Raw genomic sequence first — 19,453 nt, forward strand, 5'->3', positions numbered from 1 at the left:
TTGAGGGCAACCTCACTGAAGTCTACCTGGCTGGCTAGACCGCAGAAGTCCTCAACATAGTCCTTCAGAGGATGATTCCCCTGACGTAAGCGCAGAAGTAAAACTGCTGGGTCCATGGGTGGTCGAGTATTCTGTAACGTATGCTGGAACTGCTGACAATGATGACGATGACGAGGACGTGAAGATGAAGAACCCAAGTGCAGTTTATTTACAGAACGTGAACTCCAATAACCCTGACTACAAAACATGGACTTGACTTGACTTGACTTGACTTGACTTGACTTGACTTGACTTGACTTGACTTGACTTGACTTGACTTGACTTGACTTGACTTGACAAACACATACCATCACATACAATACTCGACCAATAGACAATGCAAACATGAGGGCTTAAATACAAGACATGGGAGAACATAAACCAATGAACAAACAGAACTGATAACAAGATAATTAAACAATAAACCAATGAAAACATGACACATGAACATGGAGGGAAAACAGAAATCACATGACTAGGGAAACAGGAACAGATGACATGAACAGGAACTAGAATTTCAAAATAAAAGACATGAATCAACAGAATACACCTGACAGCATGAAATCATTGATAGAACATTTTAATGTAACATCAGTTAAGGTTTTACATGTAGTCTTGTGCATCCTCATATTTAAGTGCTACTCTAAACGGCTCCCCCAGATGTCTGGCCGGTGTCTGAATGTTCTCAAATGGTATGTCGTTGCCAGGGTTGGGGAGTAACGGAATACATGTAATGGGATTACGTATTTAGTGTATTCCACTACAGTTACAATTTAAATAATTGGTATTTAGAATACCGTTACATTCAAAAAGTATTTTGATTACTGAAGAGATTACTTTGCATTTTATTGTTATTTGCTTCATGTAATATTTAGTCCTTTCAGATGGAAAACATTTATACATTTAAATGATGCAATCCAAAGTGCATTTGAACAGCGGTGAAACACTTTCTTATGATGTGTAACATTCATACGAGCAGACAGAGAAGTAAGTTTGGAGCAGAAGAAATAGAAATAAACTTTGTGTAAATTGTCAGCTTTACGCTAAGCTAAAATGCTATTTCTAGCCATTTTACATGCACATTTTATCAGGCACAATCATATTTTTTATCAAGAAAATTCACGCTGGATCATAATTTCTTTTTTTCTAGTAAGACCTTTGATATTAGGGCATAAATTGTATTCTTGATAATAATCTTTGTATTGTTTTCCTGTAAAAATATCTAAAAATCCATAAAACAAGATTAATTAGATTTATCTTGTTTTAGAAACAACACTGCATAAGATATTTAGATTTTTCAGAGAATGTATTTTTAACATGTGTATTTTGTCTTACTGTACTGGCAGAGTTTTTATAGTCAAAACAAGTGAAAAAATCTACCAGTGCTGAAGAAGTAGTCCAAAGTATTTAGAATACGTTACTGGCCTTGAGTAATCTAACGAAATACATTACAAATTACATTTTACAGCATGTATTCTGTAATCTGTAGAGGAATACATGTCAGAAGTAACCCTCCCAACCCTGGTCATTGCTCAGCTTTTTCGAACTTCTTTTTGGCTCAGAGCGAAGACCTAAGAAGAACTTTACCATGAGTATACCTGCGCCTTATGGCGGAAGTCTTAACAAATATAGAAAAAATTCACACAATAATAGAAGACCTTGCACACACAATATTACTGGATATTCATAACCTAAATAGCCTTCAGTTTCACTAACATGAACCAATCAATCTAGAGCAGCCATGGAAAATATGTCTGCCATTTCCTGAGCAACATTCCAATGTTATTGTTTGGGTTTTGATTACGACCTGAACATTATTAGAATGCATTGTGTGTAAGTGCGTGGTTCATTGTAGTGTGCTAACACAAGACTTTGTACATGTCGTAATACATGTACTGTATATCCATTTGGGTGTGGGTGAATGAGAGAGAGAGAGAGAGAGGGCCCCTTTTCTGAGGTCGTATGTAACAGTCAAGTGAGGTCATATAAACTGGAACCATACAGAAACAGGTGGTTAGACTGTCAGGTGCTTTTGAGGTGATTGTAGTAGGATGCACTGCAGTCACTGTAGATTCAGAAAAATATTATTGCTCTGGGATTGCTTTTTTAGAGACTTAATTAAGTTGTTTGACTTATGTTTCTTCTAAAATTTCTCAGGGAAATAAGTATGGATAAAATTGAGACAATCGTTGACGTACAATTAAAGTATAGAGCTATAAAATTAGGCAATGTGCTATAAATATGGATAGTATAGCCCAGATAATGTGGTCTTGAAAGAATTTCCTGAGAAATATTTCATACTGGCATGACTCAGACTTTGATGTCTTGACAAATCTAAACACATATTTTCTAATACTCTAAAACAGAATGTGACGAGCAGGAGGGTGGGGCCGGGCCATGAGTGCGCACGGCCAGCCCCCAATCGGGCTAATCAGCCGACGAGAGGGATAAAGCTGAGCTGGTTGCAGCAGTTCAAGAGAGAGAGAGCCACACGCAGCTTGTTTATGTTTCTGTCTTTTTAAGTTTTCATTAAATATTATTTTGACTGTTCAGCCGGTTCCCGCCTACTCCTTACCCACATTACCCTGTCACACAGAGTTACAGAGTTACAGTACTCGGATCTCTCAAGAGAAAAATCAGAGAAATAGTACACTTAAAGGTGCACTCTCTGAGAAACACTGTTGATATTCGAACTAAAACAAACACACCCCTCCCTTCAGTGCTCCTTTGGAAGCTTCGACCCCCAAATTCATGCATGCGGATTCATTCCTTTTACCTCTCGGAGGTCACTCCACCGCTGAAAAACCTTCTTTTTTAGTTTATATTCGTCTGACCTTTTTCTCTTGGTCTGTTTCTCAGCCATTTGTCCTCCTTGGAGTTTAGAAAGTTCGCATCAGCCAGAGTTGCCGTCGCTCTTCTAATGAATTTCCCTCTTGCTGTGCCCCCACCCCCCATACTGTGCACGTGCAAGAACCACCCCCTGTTGCTGATTGGCAGGAGTAGTGTTGTGTGGATTGGTCTGATCCACTTTGTTTTTGTCCCATTTACAGAGCCAGGGTTGTATACAAATACTAAAAAAAAATTCAGCCCAACCACAGAACGGACATTTAGCAGACTGTGAGGAGATATTTGCAGAATTTGATAAAAAGTGTTTTGGATTAGAATTACTGAGTGCACCTTTAAGCCAAAATCTCTGTTTGCTCCCAGCAAAATCTTATGGCTAGGAGAAAAAACTGGGATATTTTAGAGATCTCATTTGTGATTTTTTCTTTCCAATGGGCTCTTTGACAATAGTTTCTCTGTATTTTAAATTATATATTTTACAGTATATTACCTATATTTTACCTATAATTTAACTTTATATATAAAGTTGTACATTTATACACTTCCCTAGCTTATGTTTGATTGACAGTGTCCCCTTTGTATAAAAATAATTAAATAAATATATAAAATGAAAACAAAATTTAATGTAATGTAGGACTAATGTATTTACTTGTTAGTGGTTGTATTAGCTATAGCAGACAATACAAGGACTTTCAAAAAAGGAGGGCCTAAATTTTTTTTTTCAGAGTGTTATATCTCGGCACAGGATAGAAAAACAAAGTATGGAAGAGAAGGAAATTCCACTGTTATCATTTACCTCAGAGGAGGTGTAAAATGGATCGGTCCTGTCAATGATGCCATCGGAGCATTTGTGTATGTGTGTATTATTTTCTTGATGTTGTTCCTGTTTTAGTGGGAAAAGAACTGTGAGAAAAGGAAACAGAGAGGGGGAGAGATGGAGGGGGGTAAAATTAGGCGAAGGTTGTGTTTCAGTGTGTTCAGTGTGCACCTAACCAGTCTCCATCCTCTGGATGATATCATGGTGTGCTGATACTCATCAGGAAACACACAATAATTAGCCTGCACACATAAACTAACGGAAACACACACACTGAAACACATGATTTGACTAAATGTGAGCTGCTGGCAGTCATAATGGATTTATATTATTAGAAGACATGCCAGCATATAAAGCAATAGTTCACCCAAAAGTCCTGTCAACATATACTCACGTCACCTCATGTCATTCCAGACCCATTCAACTTTTTGTTTTGAACTATTTCATTTAAAAACCACAGATCCTCACCTGAATGACCATGTTACACTTTCATAAATGACTCATGAATGCCAGTATTGACAGTCACAAGCTCATATTGTTATTGCACTGGAGGAATGTTATGGTATCACTCTCAAGACTAACCTATTGTAACTGTTACTCTCTCTTATCTCTTTCTCTACAGTTTGTGGCTGTGACTTGGCTCGGGGTGGCTTTTTTGTGCGACAGGGCGAGTATATCTGCACTCTGGATTATCAGAGCCTCTATGGCACCCGCTGTTTCAGTTGTGAAGAGTTCATTGAAGGAGAAGTTGTGTCCGCACTGGGCAAGACATACCACCCTCGCTGCTTTGTCTGTGCCATCTGCAAGTAAGACAAACATTCAAACACACTTTCACTATTAGTGCTTTTATTGGTAACACTTTTAACTTTGTTAGTTTAAAAATTATGTTTGTGCATTTATGATAGCTTATGTAGCAGCCTTCGATTGTGTAATGTTTTTGCCACTGAATGTGTGTGTGTGTGAGAAAATCTCAAGGGAAAGCAATCTTGTTTCTCAGGGAGGGGAAGGAAAGGGGAGCCATCAGCTCTCAGGAAGAATGTTAAGTGTGTGCTCCGCTCCCAGGCCACTTATTTCCAGAGTGGTGTAGGATGTTCCTTAGTATCTGAATGGATGCTGTGTGTGTGTGTGCATGTGGCATGCACACACACTACATTTCTATAGCGATGCCCATGTTTCTCTGGACATGGTGTACCCAATCTGGTCCCTTGGGAGTGACGGGATCTTAAATCACCTCGTAAATATCTAATTTGTAGTCTGGGTGGCTGTACCCAGCGTCTCCCATTCAGGCACATAGTGTTGTTTTACCTTTTCCAGTTAATCATTATTATTGCTGCTATTAAATGGTTGGCTGGTGGTTGGCTTGATAGGAGGACTGGAAAGCAGCTCTTGCTCTTAAAGTATGACCTTCTTCAAACTAGCCTTTAGGTTTGAGTGGTTTAAACCTTAGTCAGATTTGGCTGACCTAAGCTAGTTTAAGCTGGTCACTTAGCCACGCTGGTGTTTAGCTGGTTTAGTTGGTAGGCCACCTGCTGAAAAATGCCCCAAACCCCTATAAAACCAGCCAACAAACAATTCTGAACCAACTTGGGAGATCAGCTATGATCAAAAACACCATGACTGAATTCATATTAAGAAAATAGCTCCAAGAGAAGCCATAGCATCATCAAAAGCAATGGTGTGATAATAGTGTTTTTAATGTATTTGTATGTGTTTACATGTAGAATAGCTTCTCCTGTGTCATTTGTATGATTTCAAAAGCAAAGAGTGCGCTTCTTTTTTCCATTGGGTAATCAAAATACTGTGAGATCATCAGCTTTATGCTAGACTATCGGCCAAAGAGATGATTGGACCTTTGCCATCAACCATGTCTTATGATGGCCTGGTTCACAGGGCCAAGAAGTGTTAGTCCTGCCCTGGCCCTATTCATTTATAGTGCAAGAAATCAATTTAATATTTTATTGTTAAATTAATACTTTACCCAAAATGTTTAATTATGTTGCTCATTTTAGATCATTATTGCTCATATGTTTTTCCAAACCTGTATTAAAGGGTTAGTTCACCCAAAAATTTTACTCACTTGTACTCACTTTCTTTCTTCTGCTGAACACAAACAAGGATATTTAGAAGAATGTTGCTCTGCTCTGTTGGTCCATACAATGAACGTAAATGGTGACCAGACATTTGAAGCTCCAAAAATCACATAAAAGCCATATAAAAGTAATCCATAAGACTCCAGTTGGTTAATCCATAAATTCAGAAGCGACATGATAGGTATTGATAATATTTTTGTCCTTTTTTTTTTTTTTTTACCATAAATCTCCACTTTCACTTTCAAAATGTGAAAGAAAGTGAAAGTGGAGGTTTATAGTAAAAAAAAAAACTTAAATATTGATCTGTTTCTCACTCACACCTATCATGTCGCTTCTGAAGATATGGATTTGAAAGATTGTGCATGTAAACATGTTTAATGACAATTTGGCAATCACTAACTTGCTATTTTTTTATGTGTTTATTATGCAGTTTTTAGAGCTTTTAATCCATCCCCATTAATATTCATTGTATGAAAAGAGTAGCACACATTCTGCTGAGTAGTGAACGTTTTGTTAAACATCTCCTGTTGTGTTCCATAGAAGTCAGAAAGTCATTTGGGTTTGAAACAACATAAGGGTGAGTAAATAACAGAAATTTCATTTTTGGGTGAACTTGTGTCAGCAGCCATATCACCCTGCAGCTCTCGCCTGGTTGCCCACTAAAGCTAAGCAGGATTGAGCCTGGCCAGTACCTGGATGGGAGACCTCCTGGGGAAAACTAAGGTTGCTGCTGGAAGTTGCCTTAGGGAGGCAAGCAGGGGGTACTCACCCTGCAGTCTGTGTGGGTCCTAATTCCCCAGTATAGTGACGGGGACACTATACTGTAAAAAAGCACCGTCATTCGGATGAGATGCTAAACCGAGGTCCTGTCACTCTGTGGTCATTAAAAATCCCAGGGCACTTCTTGTAAAGAGTAGGGGTATAACCCTGTTGTCCAAATTCCCCCCACTGGCCCTTATCTATCATGGCCTCCTAATAATCTCCATCCCTGAATTGGCTACATCACTCTACTCTCCTCTCCACCAGTATAGCTAGTGTGTGGTGGGTGTTTTGGTGCACTATGGCTGCTGTTGCATCATCCAGGTGGATGCTGCACACTGGTGGTGGTTGAGGAGATTCCCCTATACTATGTAAAGTGCTTTGGGTGCCTAGAAAAGCACTATAAATGGAAGGAATTATTATTGTTAATTATAACTATACTTTTAAAAGTGCATCTGTCTTTGTTTATGCTCAGTATGGTTTATAAAGAATACAAAATGAAGCAGTAAAGTGATACAGGTTCATCTTATCATGAGATATTTCTTGATATAATATTGTTTTCACTATTTCTGAGCCTAGATTAAAGTGCTTTGTGTAACTAGTTTAAAGTCCATTCTCATATGAAAGTGACTTTAAAACCTTGGTGATGGTATAATGATGAGGTGACCGCTGTGTGTCTTTTTCTGGCAGACAGCCGTTTCCAGCTGGGGACCGCGTGACATTTAATGGGAAAGAGTGCATTTGTGAGAAATGCAATCAGCCGGTGCCAGTCAACAGCATGGCACCCTCACAGGCTGTGCACAGTAAGTACTCTTGTTTTTCTGCAGTTATCTCTTCCAATAAGAGTGCTATACATGAAGATTTTCTACCATATTACAAATACTACACTACACTTTGGTCTTACCCTCTCTTTCTCTGCAGATTGCTGTGGCTGTGGAAAGGAGTTTAAAAATGAGCAGTCTCTGGTTGCATTGGACAAGCACTGGCACCTTGGCTGCTTCAAATGCAAAGTGTGCAACAAAGTGCTCAATGCAGAGTATATCAGCAAGTTAGTTCCCCTTCTACTGAGTGTGTGTGTGTGTGTGTGTGTGTATACTAAATCTTATTTGGAAATTGTTCAGTTTTTAAAAAATACCGGAATTATTTCCATTACATTTGGTTCTGTTAAGAGCTCTTAAATTACTGCATTCTTTTGCTAAAGCAGATGGAACACTTAAACTCTGAAAAGTAGTACTAAAATAAGTTGCGCCAACACTGAATCTACAGTGCTATGACAAACACAACAACAACAAAAATTCAGCTTGATCAGATCAGTGTAGTCTGATTTGTGAACAAAAAAGTAATTTTTCTCCAGTTTTTTTTAATGAATTAGTCAAAAAGACTCACAAATCAGGGTCAGTCTCTTGTATTCTCAGTTTGAATCAGGGTTTAAATCCCCTTGCTTATTCAAGAGCTTGCTTCCTCAAAAGTACTAAAAGACTTCCTAATCTTAAAGGAACCAGTGGATTTGAAACCAGAATTGTTAAATTCCTAATGATTCCAATGCCTGGTGTGGATGGATTCTTGTGTGTGTGTTTCATCAGTCTTTATTGTAATATTACATTGTGAGCCTGCTAAACCATCTACAATGACTCAACACTATTGATATTTACATATATGAAAGATCAGTGTGGATGTTCCAAGGGCAAACAGAGATTTTTTTCCTTCTCAGAGTTCAAGTACATTTAATCACATTTAATATGTGTAAAAGCCTAATGTGTCTTGCTGTTCTGTAGGGATGGGATCCCCTATTGTGAAGCAGACTACCATGCCATGTTCGGCATCCAGTGTGATACCTGCAAAAAATACATCACCGGAAAAGTACTTGAGGTTCGAACAAAATCTTTACTACTTGTCAGTCATCCTTAAATGGTTTCTTTAATAGATGCAAGATTGTGTTGATGAATGGATGGCTTAATTACATTGATGACATTACTTAAAGGGGTCATGACATACTATTTCTTTATGATTTTATCTATCTTTCCTGAGGTCCACTGATAATATTAGTAACATTTTTATTTTTATTTTTTTTTGCACCAAAACATTCATAATTTTGTCAAATCTGATCATTTTTCACCCTGTCTTTGGCCCTCTGTCTGAAATGCTCGGTTTTGCCCTAAGCATCTCCTTTAAACTTCAGCGTAAACGGCCACTGTTATGATTGGCTAACATCCTGCAGCCCCTCGAATACAGCCATACTTGAAACTCAGTCGGAAGAGAATGAACAAGATCCACAACATTATAAAACAAAATTTCAGGATATATTAAACTGGATATATTTCAGAATATATTAAACTGTTCACTCAAGCACATCTGTTAACACTCAGCACCATAAACTATTGCACAGTCATGACATTTGAAACTTTCATGAATGAAATGGTTTTGTGATCGTGTCCAAGTGTTGTTAACTCCCCATCCTTCAATAAGAGTTCCTTTGCAAAGCTTGAATTGTATTATGATAGTTCACAAGCAATCCATGCTGATATGAGCCAAAAAAAAATGCACATACATAGTGCACGATGAAAAAAGACATACACACATACAGCATCATGCTGCACTGAGACGCATATCACCGGAAACGCATCAAAACGTTTAAAGACGTCCATCTTGTACATGTTTTCATACACCAACAGCTAAATATAGCGCAGATGGGCGCAAGAACACGTTCAGGATGTTTTTGTGCTCAAAACAGCAAGATGCACAGCAGCTGATAAAACACAATAGCGTCTTCTGTTCTGAGTTGTAATTTAACACCACGTCATTTTAAAGCAGCACGAGATACATGGCAATGGTCAAAGATGTCTGTGTAATGCATGTTTATATACAAAAGTAATTCAAAATAGTACAGATGGGTCTCCTTTGGTGTTTGGGAATAGTTATACCCCACTGTCTTGCTCTCTCTCAGTTTACGAACTGAAGCACCAGCGGGAAGGGCTAAGGTTGTGATAATGTAATGTAGGCGTTGATGTTGTTGCTGTTGTTATAGTGGTCATTATTTATTGGGCCCCCTAGTGATGTAGGATAGTCGCAGAAGAAGAGAACGAGGCGTTTTTGCAGATTGGTTTCAATAAATGCTTTTATTGCATTGCGAGTTAAGCTTTGAATTTTGATATTTAAAGTACGTTTTTATAGTAGAATGACCTCTTATATGTCAAAATATCAAGGAAAATTTGGTTCCTTGTGACATGACCCCTTTAAAGTCAACATTGACCCTATTTACTTTATTAATGCACTGGTCTTATCGTGCATGATTCATCACAAGATAATAACTTGCTCCGTCCTCTGAAACAATTTTGCTTTCTGCTGATATCACCTAGGACATGCAGGCTATTGTTAACTAATACCCAAATTGTGATTTAGGCATTGTTTTAGCAAACTTGCTTTCAGGTCCGGCCTCCATTCTGGCATGAAACGCCTACTTTTCATAAATCAATAAATTCCCAATGGATAAAATCAAGTCCCGTCCTGCATGTTTTTCCTATAGAATATGTTTCACTTGTAAATATGTCACATCAAGAAATTAAAATGGGTTGTGAATGTTGTTTCATGTTGACTCTTATTCCCAGCTAAGGGCTTCAAGCTTTTGTTAAACCATTAACAAGCCATAGAGATCAAATCAAAATCAAATCACTTTATTGTCACTCAACCATATACACAAGTGCAACAGTGGGTGAAATTCTTGGGTGCAGTTCCGAGCAACATAGCAGTCATGACAGTGATGAGGCATATACCAATTTACAATAAACATCAGATTTATACAACACAATTTACATATGTAATATACACATTACACACAAAACAATATACAAATAATAATATACAATGTACAGTATTCAATACAATATAGAATACACATACACACAATATAGAATACACATACACACAATATAGAATACACAGTATACAATGCAAATATTATATATAAAATATACAGTAGGTTGTATTGTGGTGTACTGACATTCAGGCTGTCGGTTGATAGTCAGTTGCCAGTGTGTTGTTTTATGACAATTTATGACAGTCCAGTGTGAGATAATAAGATCAATAAAATGCAGTGTTGATGTATGTTGATTGTGAGAGATCAAGAGTTCAAAAGTCTTATTGCTTGGGGGAAGAAGCTGTCATGAATCGGCTGGTGCGGGTCCTGATGCTGCGATACCTGATGGTAGCAGTGAGAGCAGCCCATGGCTCGGGTGGCTGGAGTCTCTGATGATCCTCCGAGCTTTTTTCACACACCGCCTGGTATATATGTCCTGGAGGGAGGGAAGCTCACCTCCGGTGATGTGTCTGGCAGTTCGCACCACCCTTTGCAGGGCTTTGTGGTTGAGGGCAGTGCTATTGCCGTACCAGGCAGTGATGCAGCCAGTCAGGATGCTCTCTACAGTGCTGGTGAAGAACCGTGTGAGGATGTGGTGGTTGATTCCAAACTTCCTCAGCCGTCTCAGGAAGAAGAGGCACTGGTGAGCTTTCTTCACCACGGCCTCAGTGTGGACGGACCATGTGAGTTCCACTGTGATCTGGACACCGAGGAACTTGAAGCTTCTGACTCTCTCCACTGGTGCTCCATTGATGGTGATGGGGCTGTGTTCTCTGTCTTTTCTCCTGAAGTCCACCACAAGATCCTTGGTCTTACTGACATTGAGGGAGAGGTTGTGCTCCTGACACCAGCATGTCAGAGTGTGCACCTCCTCTCTGTAGGCTGTTTCATCATTGTCAGTGGTTCTTTGTGTTTGCTCACTTTCAGTTTTTAAACATTGAGTTATCTCACAGTGGGAAATGTTGCTTGAATATCAGCAAGTGATATGTGCCTCTCCTATCTGTCACATATACAGTTGAAGTCAGAAGTTTACATACACTTAGGTTGAAGTCAATAAAACTCATTTTTTAACCACTCCACAGATTTAATATTAGCAAACTATAGTTTTGGCAAGTCGTTTAGGACATCTACTTTGTGCATGACACGAGTAGTTTTTCCAACAATTGTTTACAGACAGATTGATTCATTTTAAATTGACTATATCACAATTCCAGTGGGTCAGAAGTTTACATACACTAAGTTAACTCTGCCTTTAAGCAGCTTGGAAAATTCCAGAAAATGATGTTAAACCTTTAGACAATTAGCTTCTGATAGGAGGTGAACCGAATTGGAGGTGTACCTGTGAATGTATTTTAAGGCCTTCCTCTTTGCTTGACATCGTGGGAAAATAAAAAAATCAGCCAAGACCTCAGAAAAAATACTGTGGACCTCCACAAGTCTGGTTCATCTTTGGGAGCAATTTCCAAATGCCTGAAGGTACCATGTTCATCTGTACAAACAATAGTACGCAAGTATAAACACCATGGGACCACGCAGCCATCATACCGCTCAGGAAGGAGATGCATTCTATCTCCAAGAGATGAATGTAGTTTGGTGCGAAAAGTGCAAACCAATCCAGAACAGCAGCAAAGGACCTTGTGAAGATGCTGGAGGAAACAGGTAGACACGTATCTATATCCACAGTAAAACAAGTCCTATATCAACATAACCTGAAAGGCTGCTCAGCAAGGAAGAATCCACTTCTCCAAAACTGCCTTAAAAAAAAAGACAGACTACAGTTTGAAAGTGCACATGGGGACAAAGATCTTACATTTTGGAGAAATTTCCTCTGGTCTGATGAAACAAAATAGAAATTTTTGGCCATAATGACCATCGTTATGTTTGGAGGAAAAAGGGTGAGGCTTGCAAGCCAAAGATCACCATCCCAACCTTGAAGCATGGGTGTGGCAGCATCATGTTGTGGGGGTGCTTTGCTGCAGGGGGGACTGGTGCACTTCACAAAATAGATTCCATCATGAGGAAGGAAAATTATGTGGATCTATTGAAGCAACATCTCAAGACATCAGCCATGAAGTTAAAGCTTGGTCGCAAATGGGTTTCCAAATGGACAATGACCCCAAGCATTCCCCCAAAGTTGTGGCAAAATGGCTTAAGGACAACAAAGTCACTGTATTGGAGTGGCCGTCACAAAGCCCTGACCTCAATCTGATAGAAAATTTCTGGGCAGAACTGAAAAAGCATGTGCGAAAAAGCATGTCCTACAAACCTGACTCAGTTACACCAGTTCTGTGTGGAGGAATGGGCCAAAATTCCAGAAACTTATTGTGAGAAGCTTGTGGAAGGCTACCCAAAATGTTTGACCCAAGTTAAACAATTGAAAAGCAATGCTACCAAATACTAACACATTGTATGTAAACTGACCCAGTGGGAATGTGATGAAAGAAATAAAATCTGAAATAAATAATTCTCTCTACTATTATTCTGACATTTCACATTCTTAAAATAAAGTAGTGATTCTAACTGACCTAAGACAGGGGATGTTTTCTACGATTAAATGGCAGGAATTGTGAAAAACTGAGTTTAAATGTATTTGGCTAAGGTGTATGTAAACTTCTGACTTCAACTGTACTTAAAGGTGCACTCAGCGGTTCATGAGATACACTGTTGATATTCGAACTCAACTGCCAATACAAACACACTCCTCTCTTCAGTGCTCCTTTGGAAGCTCCACCCCCAAATTCATGCACGGTTTCACGCACACCAGCTCCAGACACTCACAACTCTCCTGCTACTAAATCTAACATCACAACAATAGCATATATGGGTTCTGTGAAACATAGCAAAATTTATGTTACCCACCTATCGAGAAGAAAATGAGCAACTTCTGCATACGTCTTCAAGCCTTTTACCTCTCGGAGGTCTATATATATATATAGATAGATAGATAGATAGATAGATGACCCTGACATTTGTAAAATTCATAAATTAAGAATATATTCTATTATATTCCAGACATTTCTGACAGTTTTCATGATTTCACCCCTCTAGCCCACTCAAACAATACACAAAGCCATTCTGATTTTCGACATAGTGTTCTTGCAAAGCTTTCAAATGAAGCTGATGTGGCCATCACCACTTCTCATTAGAAGTAAAATATGGCAGCATTGCATCACCAGTGCCTCTGTCCTTGGTCCCTCTACTGTTCAAGCAGAGCTACTGCAGACGGTGTCCCCTAGACATGTTGAATTATTTATGGAATAGACCAGTTAATGACATTATCAGAGGCATGCTGATAGAGACAAATTTGTTGGTTATCCAGTTACCCTCCCCCATAGTCATTCGGGTCATTAGGAACCATTATATAGAGGTAGAGTTACATTTTGGACAAAAACAATGAATTTGAATGACTGATGTGTGCACATTAGTAACTGCTTTTATAATCAGAGCTGTGTTTATCTTTTGCAGGCCGGAGAGAAACACTATCATCCCACATGTGCCAGATGTGCACGTTGTGAGCAGATGTTTGGGGAGGGGGAGGAAATGTACCTGCAAGGTTAGTTCAATTTCATCAAATGTACATGGAGATAAAGAGTTTGATTTATTTTAATGCTGAATCTAGTTTTATTTACTGAGCATGCATGTATAGGTTCACAGGTTGTTTTTTGTATTTTAATAATAGGGGAATGGGCAATTGTATGGTGTTATACAGCTCACTTCAGTCACATGCAAGACCCGAATACATTCCATAGTCAGTGTGTCTGAAATTAGAAAGAAAATGTGTATTTGGCATCATAGGTTGAATGTGGTTTTATTCTTTCTCTTGTGTACCACCTTAGTGGCAGAAATACTACAGCCTCACTGTAGACTCTACACAGTGATTTACCACAGAGACTAACAGCTCTGCAGTCTGTCAGAGGAGATTTACGGTCAGATGTAGGCAAGGCGCTGGTTTTAGGAAATAGAATCAGTTAGAAGCCTTTTCTCAATCTGACTGACAATAAAATGAAAGATGCTGACTCATTCAAGTGATGAATGATTGTGTTTATGAATAAGAGTTTATATAAGCGTGCTAACTCTCCACACTCATAAAACAAAAAACCCTGTTCAACTAGCTTAATTAGTTTGAGGACAACTTTTCCATGCTTTTTAACAAAAATAATTCGTTTCAGATTTGTTTTAGTCTTGTTGAATGAATTTGATTCATTTAGTTATTTAGTTATATTTGTATATGTATTTGTATACTGGGATTTTAAAGGTGCTGTAGACACCGTTGAGACCAACACTGAGCAGAAGAGCAGAATTAGTGTGTGTTCCCAAGGTTGTCAAACACAACAGTAGCAAAATGGTGCCCTCAACTGATAACTATTATGAATCTGAATATAGCTTTAAGCCTCAATGTAGGGCTGAACAATTTGGACAAAAAATCTAATTGCGATTATTTTGAAAAAAAAAATTGCAATTGCGATTTGAACTGCGATATGATAAATATAAAAATAAAAACATTTGTGATTCCTTTTAACCAAAATTAAACCATGTTTTGCCCATGCTTTATTACCAACTGGAAATACTGTTCTAGAAAGGGTGTTCACACTTTAGTTCTCTAAAAAAATAAAATAAAAAAAAAAAAAAAGCATCACAATCATTTTTCATCTTTATTTTTTTTTAAACCAGGTCAACTTGAATTTTATATTATTGCAATAATAATAATGTTAAGAAATTGTAATAGAAATATATTATTGTACAATAATAATTATCATTATTACTAAAATAATTTATTATTATTATTTAATAGTAATTTATTTCTTTAATAATTTCTTAACTTACTATGCAGTCCCGGTGTTATGGATCAACTGGGGATCATGTTAACTGGGGATGTGCACATGCACGTGAATAATTTTACTTGCCTTTTCAGCAGATTCATTGAATGTGAATTGTCAAGGAGCAATGAAAAGACGTTTTGCACATTATAAAAAATGTTGGTATGATTTTTTCATCGATGTCTGTTCTAATGAACTTGACACATTTTAAGTGCAATGTGAATTACATTTTCTAAAGTTTACAGGATTTTAACATTGTCAAACAATTGAAAATCTTAAGATTTTGCTTAATCAAAATAAAATAAAAATTATGTTTCTGAAGAACTTTCTCATGCTTTCTCAGAGGCCCATTTATTAGGGATGGGCGATACCACTTATTTTCTTTTTGATCCGATACTAATAATATCAAGTCCAATATCGTCAATACCGATACCTCGATGAAATTTTTTTTTTCCAATTTCTTGGGATAAAATGGGTAATTTAAAATGTTGTTTTAGTCATAATTCAAGTCATTATTTTTTTTTTGCATTTATAAGCCTAAACCAAAAATTATTGGACTTCTGCTTTGTTTACCCTTACAAAAATGAACCATGGTTTTACTACAGTAGCCATAGCGTAACCATGGTATTTAGTTAAACCATAGTTACCACAAAATTAACCATGGTTACTACTACAATATTAATGTAGTAAAACCATGGTTTTCGACAAAAAACTGGTTGGTTACTACAGCCATGGTTATTACAGTCATGGTTACTACAATATTACATAAGTGAAACCATGGTTAATTTGAGTTTATTATTATTATTAATATTATTATTTGTTAACAGCAATTACAGAACATTATCAAAGTTCTAACAACTTTTAATTTAAATAAACTTGTAACAAAAGTCACACAAACACATTATAATAAATGTCACCTTTAGATATGTTTTTATTTAGTGTGAATTTACTCCAGAAGCTGTTTCTCTGTTTTTCATTCATTACCTCAACATGGCATTGCTCCCTCTTTGAGCGAGTATTGTGATGGCGCAAGTGCTTGTCTGCTTGTGTCTTTCAGCATTTATGCATGTTAAGATGAGCAGAAGAAGAAATAGTTCCCATCCTGCACAAGTATTTGCTAATATAGCCTAATCCTTTTTATTTCACTTTGAAGCTTAGGATATATGTTCATGGTATCCAAATAATAATATCCCTAGTTTAAAAAAAAATGTTAGAATCAATATCTTTGTGTGAGGATCGATATTTTTGATACAACATCAGTATCGGAAGTATCGATACTTTAGGTTCGATCCGCCCATCTCTACCATTTATTCTTACCCATTGGTCAATTTGGCCTTTGTACTTGCTCTCCACCAAAAATATTGCACTGTTCTGAAAGATCATCTTTTGACAGTGTCATTGGTAGTCATAAACATACGACACTGTCATGCACAGAGCCTTTGAAAAGTAAAAGATGCTATTATAACAATTTAAATAAAAATGCAGACACTCACAATAAATTGAACCCAGTTCTGTATGCATGGTTAGCAAACACACTACCCCTAGACCAGCAGACCTTCTACATGAACAGTAATAATTGTTTTATTAACTTTATCAAGCAATTTTTTATTTTTTTTTATTTAAGAGTATAGGCCTATTGAGGCCTGGGTAGCTCAGTGGTAAAAGACGCTGACTACCACCCCTGGAGTTCGCTAGCTCGCTAGTTCGTATCCCAGGGCATGCTGAGTGACTCCAGCCAGGTCTCCTAAGCAACCAGATTGGCCCAGTTGCTAGGGAGGGTAGAGTCACATGGGGTAACCTCCTCGTGGTCGCCGTAATGTGGATCGTTCTCGGTGGGGCGCATGGTGAGTTGAGCGCGGATGCCGTGGTGGATGGCATAAAGCCTCCACACACGCTATGTCTCCGTGGCAATGTGCTCAACAAGCCACGTGATAAGATGTGCGGGTTGATGGTCTCAGACCCGGAGGCAACTGGGATTCATCCTCCGCCACCCGGATCGAGGCGAATCACTACGCGACCATGAGGACTTAAAAGCGCATTGGGAATTGGCCATTCCAAATTGGGAAAAAAAGGGGAAAAATCCCCCCCGCCAAAAAAAGAGTATAGGCCTATTGTTGACACATATGAGCCTATGATGCTTTAGTGTTTAAAAATAAAAGACTTCCACATGCAATTTACTCCTCTGACAAATGTAATCGCCAGTTCCCATTCAAACCAATGCCCCACGTTAAATATGGGCAACCACGTTACCCTGTGAAACCGTGTTAAAAACATTCTTAAACTGTTTCAAATTAATTGGAACAGACTTCAATCATATAACACTTGTTAATAATGATACCAACATTTTTTATGATGTGCAAAACTCCTTTTCTTGGCTCCTTGACAATTCACATTGAACGAATCTGCTGAAAATGCATCCCCAGTTAACACGATCCCTAGTTGATCCATAACACTGGTAAACCCTCAAGCCTTTATTTCGGTGGAAGCTTTTATTTTGAAAACTGAAAGGACGGAAGTTTATGTTGTTTGAAGCAGTGTTGCCAACTTAGCGACTTTGTCGCTAGATTTAGTGACTTTTTGACCCCCTTAGCGAGTAAAAGAGCCATCTAACGACTAGCGACAATTTTAGCAACTTTTGTACAAGTGTGCTTTAGCGACATTCTTCCACATCAGGCGACACAAAAAAACATCAGCTCTATCATGAAAAATGTCTAATTTTTCTCTGTGTTCTAGCGCCCCCCCTGGGTTTCAAGTAATATGACTGACCTGCATGCCATCAAGAGTTGGATTTATGTACATACGGATGTTCTATAAATCGAATGACTGACGAGCTTACATGTTGTTGGTATTTGTTGCGACAATCTCAACTTCAGTTCACGTGCATGCTCTCCGTTTAGAAAAGAAAAGTCAGCCTATAGTGATAGAAGAGCATTGAGAAATTATCTAGCAGGATGAGAGAGAGAAAGAGAGAGATAATGGATATGAACCCCTGATCTATTATAAAGTATAGAGATAAGAGATATGAACAGATGAGGAGTCACTTTCAAAAAGTCATTGTGACACAGTAACACTGGCACAAGTAATATACACTGATGGTTCAGCATCACACAAAAGATATGTAAAGAAAAAAAGGATATATTATATATTATCTCCAAAACAACTCCACATGAGGCATTATAAGGCATATAGATCCATGTTTAAAAATCAATAATAAAAAAAACATCCCCAACACTACACCGCCGCCTGGTTGCTATTGCTAGGATAATTTTGGTCTTTGTCATTGTTCAATAATGCAGTTTCATTACAAAAACAAAATAAATAAAAAAAATTAATTAATAAACAGAAATCCGCCACTGTCTGAATTTTTGACAAGTTCAGTTAGTGATAGCTAAATGATTAGTAGTTAAATACTAATTGTTAAATCATTAGTTCAATAAAAAAAAAAATAATAATGGTTCTACACCTTTAAAGAATTGATGTAGCTCTTTACTCCAGTTCATTTATTTATGTAAATTTGACGTCTTACATAATAAATGTCGTCATCACGTGATTTAGCTACTTTTAGTGACATTTCAGTGAGCCTTTGGCAACTTCGCATGAAAAATAGTTGAGTTGGCAACAGCCTTTTAATGCAGTGAAATGCTCTCATCTGCCTTGCTGTCAACAAAAACCCACTCTCATTGGGTTATTTTAAATGTTTGTAGTAAATTGTAGTGGCCAAACATAGAGGTATGTGAAATTACGCAAATGTGCAATTAAAGTAAATCTGGGGTGCTTTAAATAATGCACTCAGTGCACGTTAGCACACCTAACTGAACTCAGAGCACATCTGTCACTAAGGGCACCAGATAGATAGAGATTGTGTGTATGGAGCACAGAACCTCTCTGAAACCACATGTGTAATGCAATGATCCAGTTTACGTATTTAAGAAAGCACTACACACTACAGACAAAACAGCTGTGCACATAGGCGCAGCACAGCGGGCAGCGCATTGAGACTGTTTGTTTATTTAATTAAATCGCAGACCTCACGGTTTGAAAATCACACTGGGTCAAATCACGATTTCGATTTTATTTCAGGTAATCGTTCAGCCCTACGTCAATGATCCACTTTAACTAAAACACTATGAGAATGCACAAAATGATTGATAGGCAAAAGCGTCAAAGACCACGGCCCACGGACACATTGTGTGGTGAGATATCTCAGGACACTTATTTCTGTGATATCTTTCAG

General features: G+C 37.9%; 1 protein-coding gene across 6 annotated transcripts in view; it reads left to right on the forward strand.

Annotated features, from left to right (window-relative positions):
• LOC127422752 (actin-binding LIM protein 2-like) overlaps window positions 1-19,453 on the forward strand; it is a 94,266-nt gene that overhangs the window by 38,812 nt on the left and 36,001 nt on the right. For all 6 annotated transcript variants that reach the window (XM_051666463.1, XM_051666466.1, XM_051666462.1 and 3 more), the window contains exons 3-7: window positions 4,323-4,506; window positions 7,240-7,352; window positions 7,471-7,597; window positions 8,325-8,418; window positions 13,868-13,955. In XM_051666463.1, the coding sequence (XP_051522423.1) occupies window positions 4,323-4,506; window positions 7,240-7,352; window positions 7,471-7,597; window positions 8,325-8,418; window positions 13,868-13,955 (606 nt within the window). The remainder of the gene's footprint in view (window positions 1-4,322; window positions 4,507-7,239; window positions 7,353-7,470; window positions 7,598-8,324; window positions 8,419-13,867; window positions 13,956-19,453) is intronic.

This window comes from Myxocyprinus asiaticus, chromosome 32 (genome assembly GCF_019703515.2).
Source record: "Myxocyprinus asiaticus isolate MX2 ecotype Aquarium Trade chromosome 32, UBuf_Myxa_2, whole genome shotgun sequence".
In the NCBI taxonomy this organism is placed as follows: Eukaryota; Metazoa; Chordata; class Actinopteri; order Cypriniformes; family Catostomidae; genus Myxocyprinus; species Myxocyprinus asiaticus.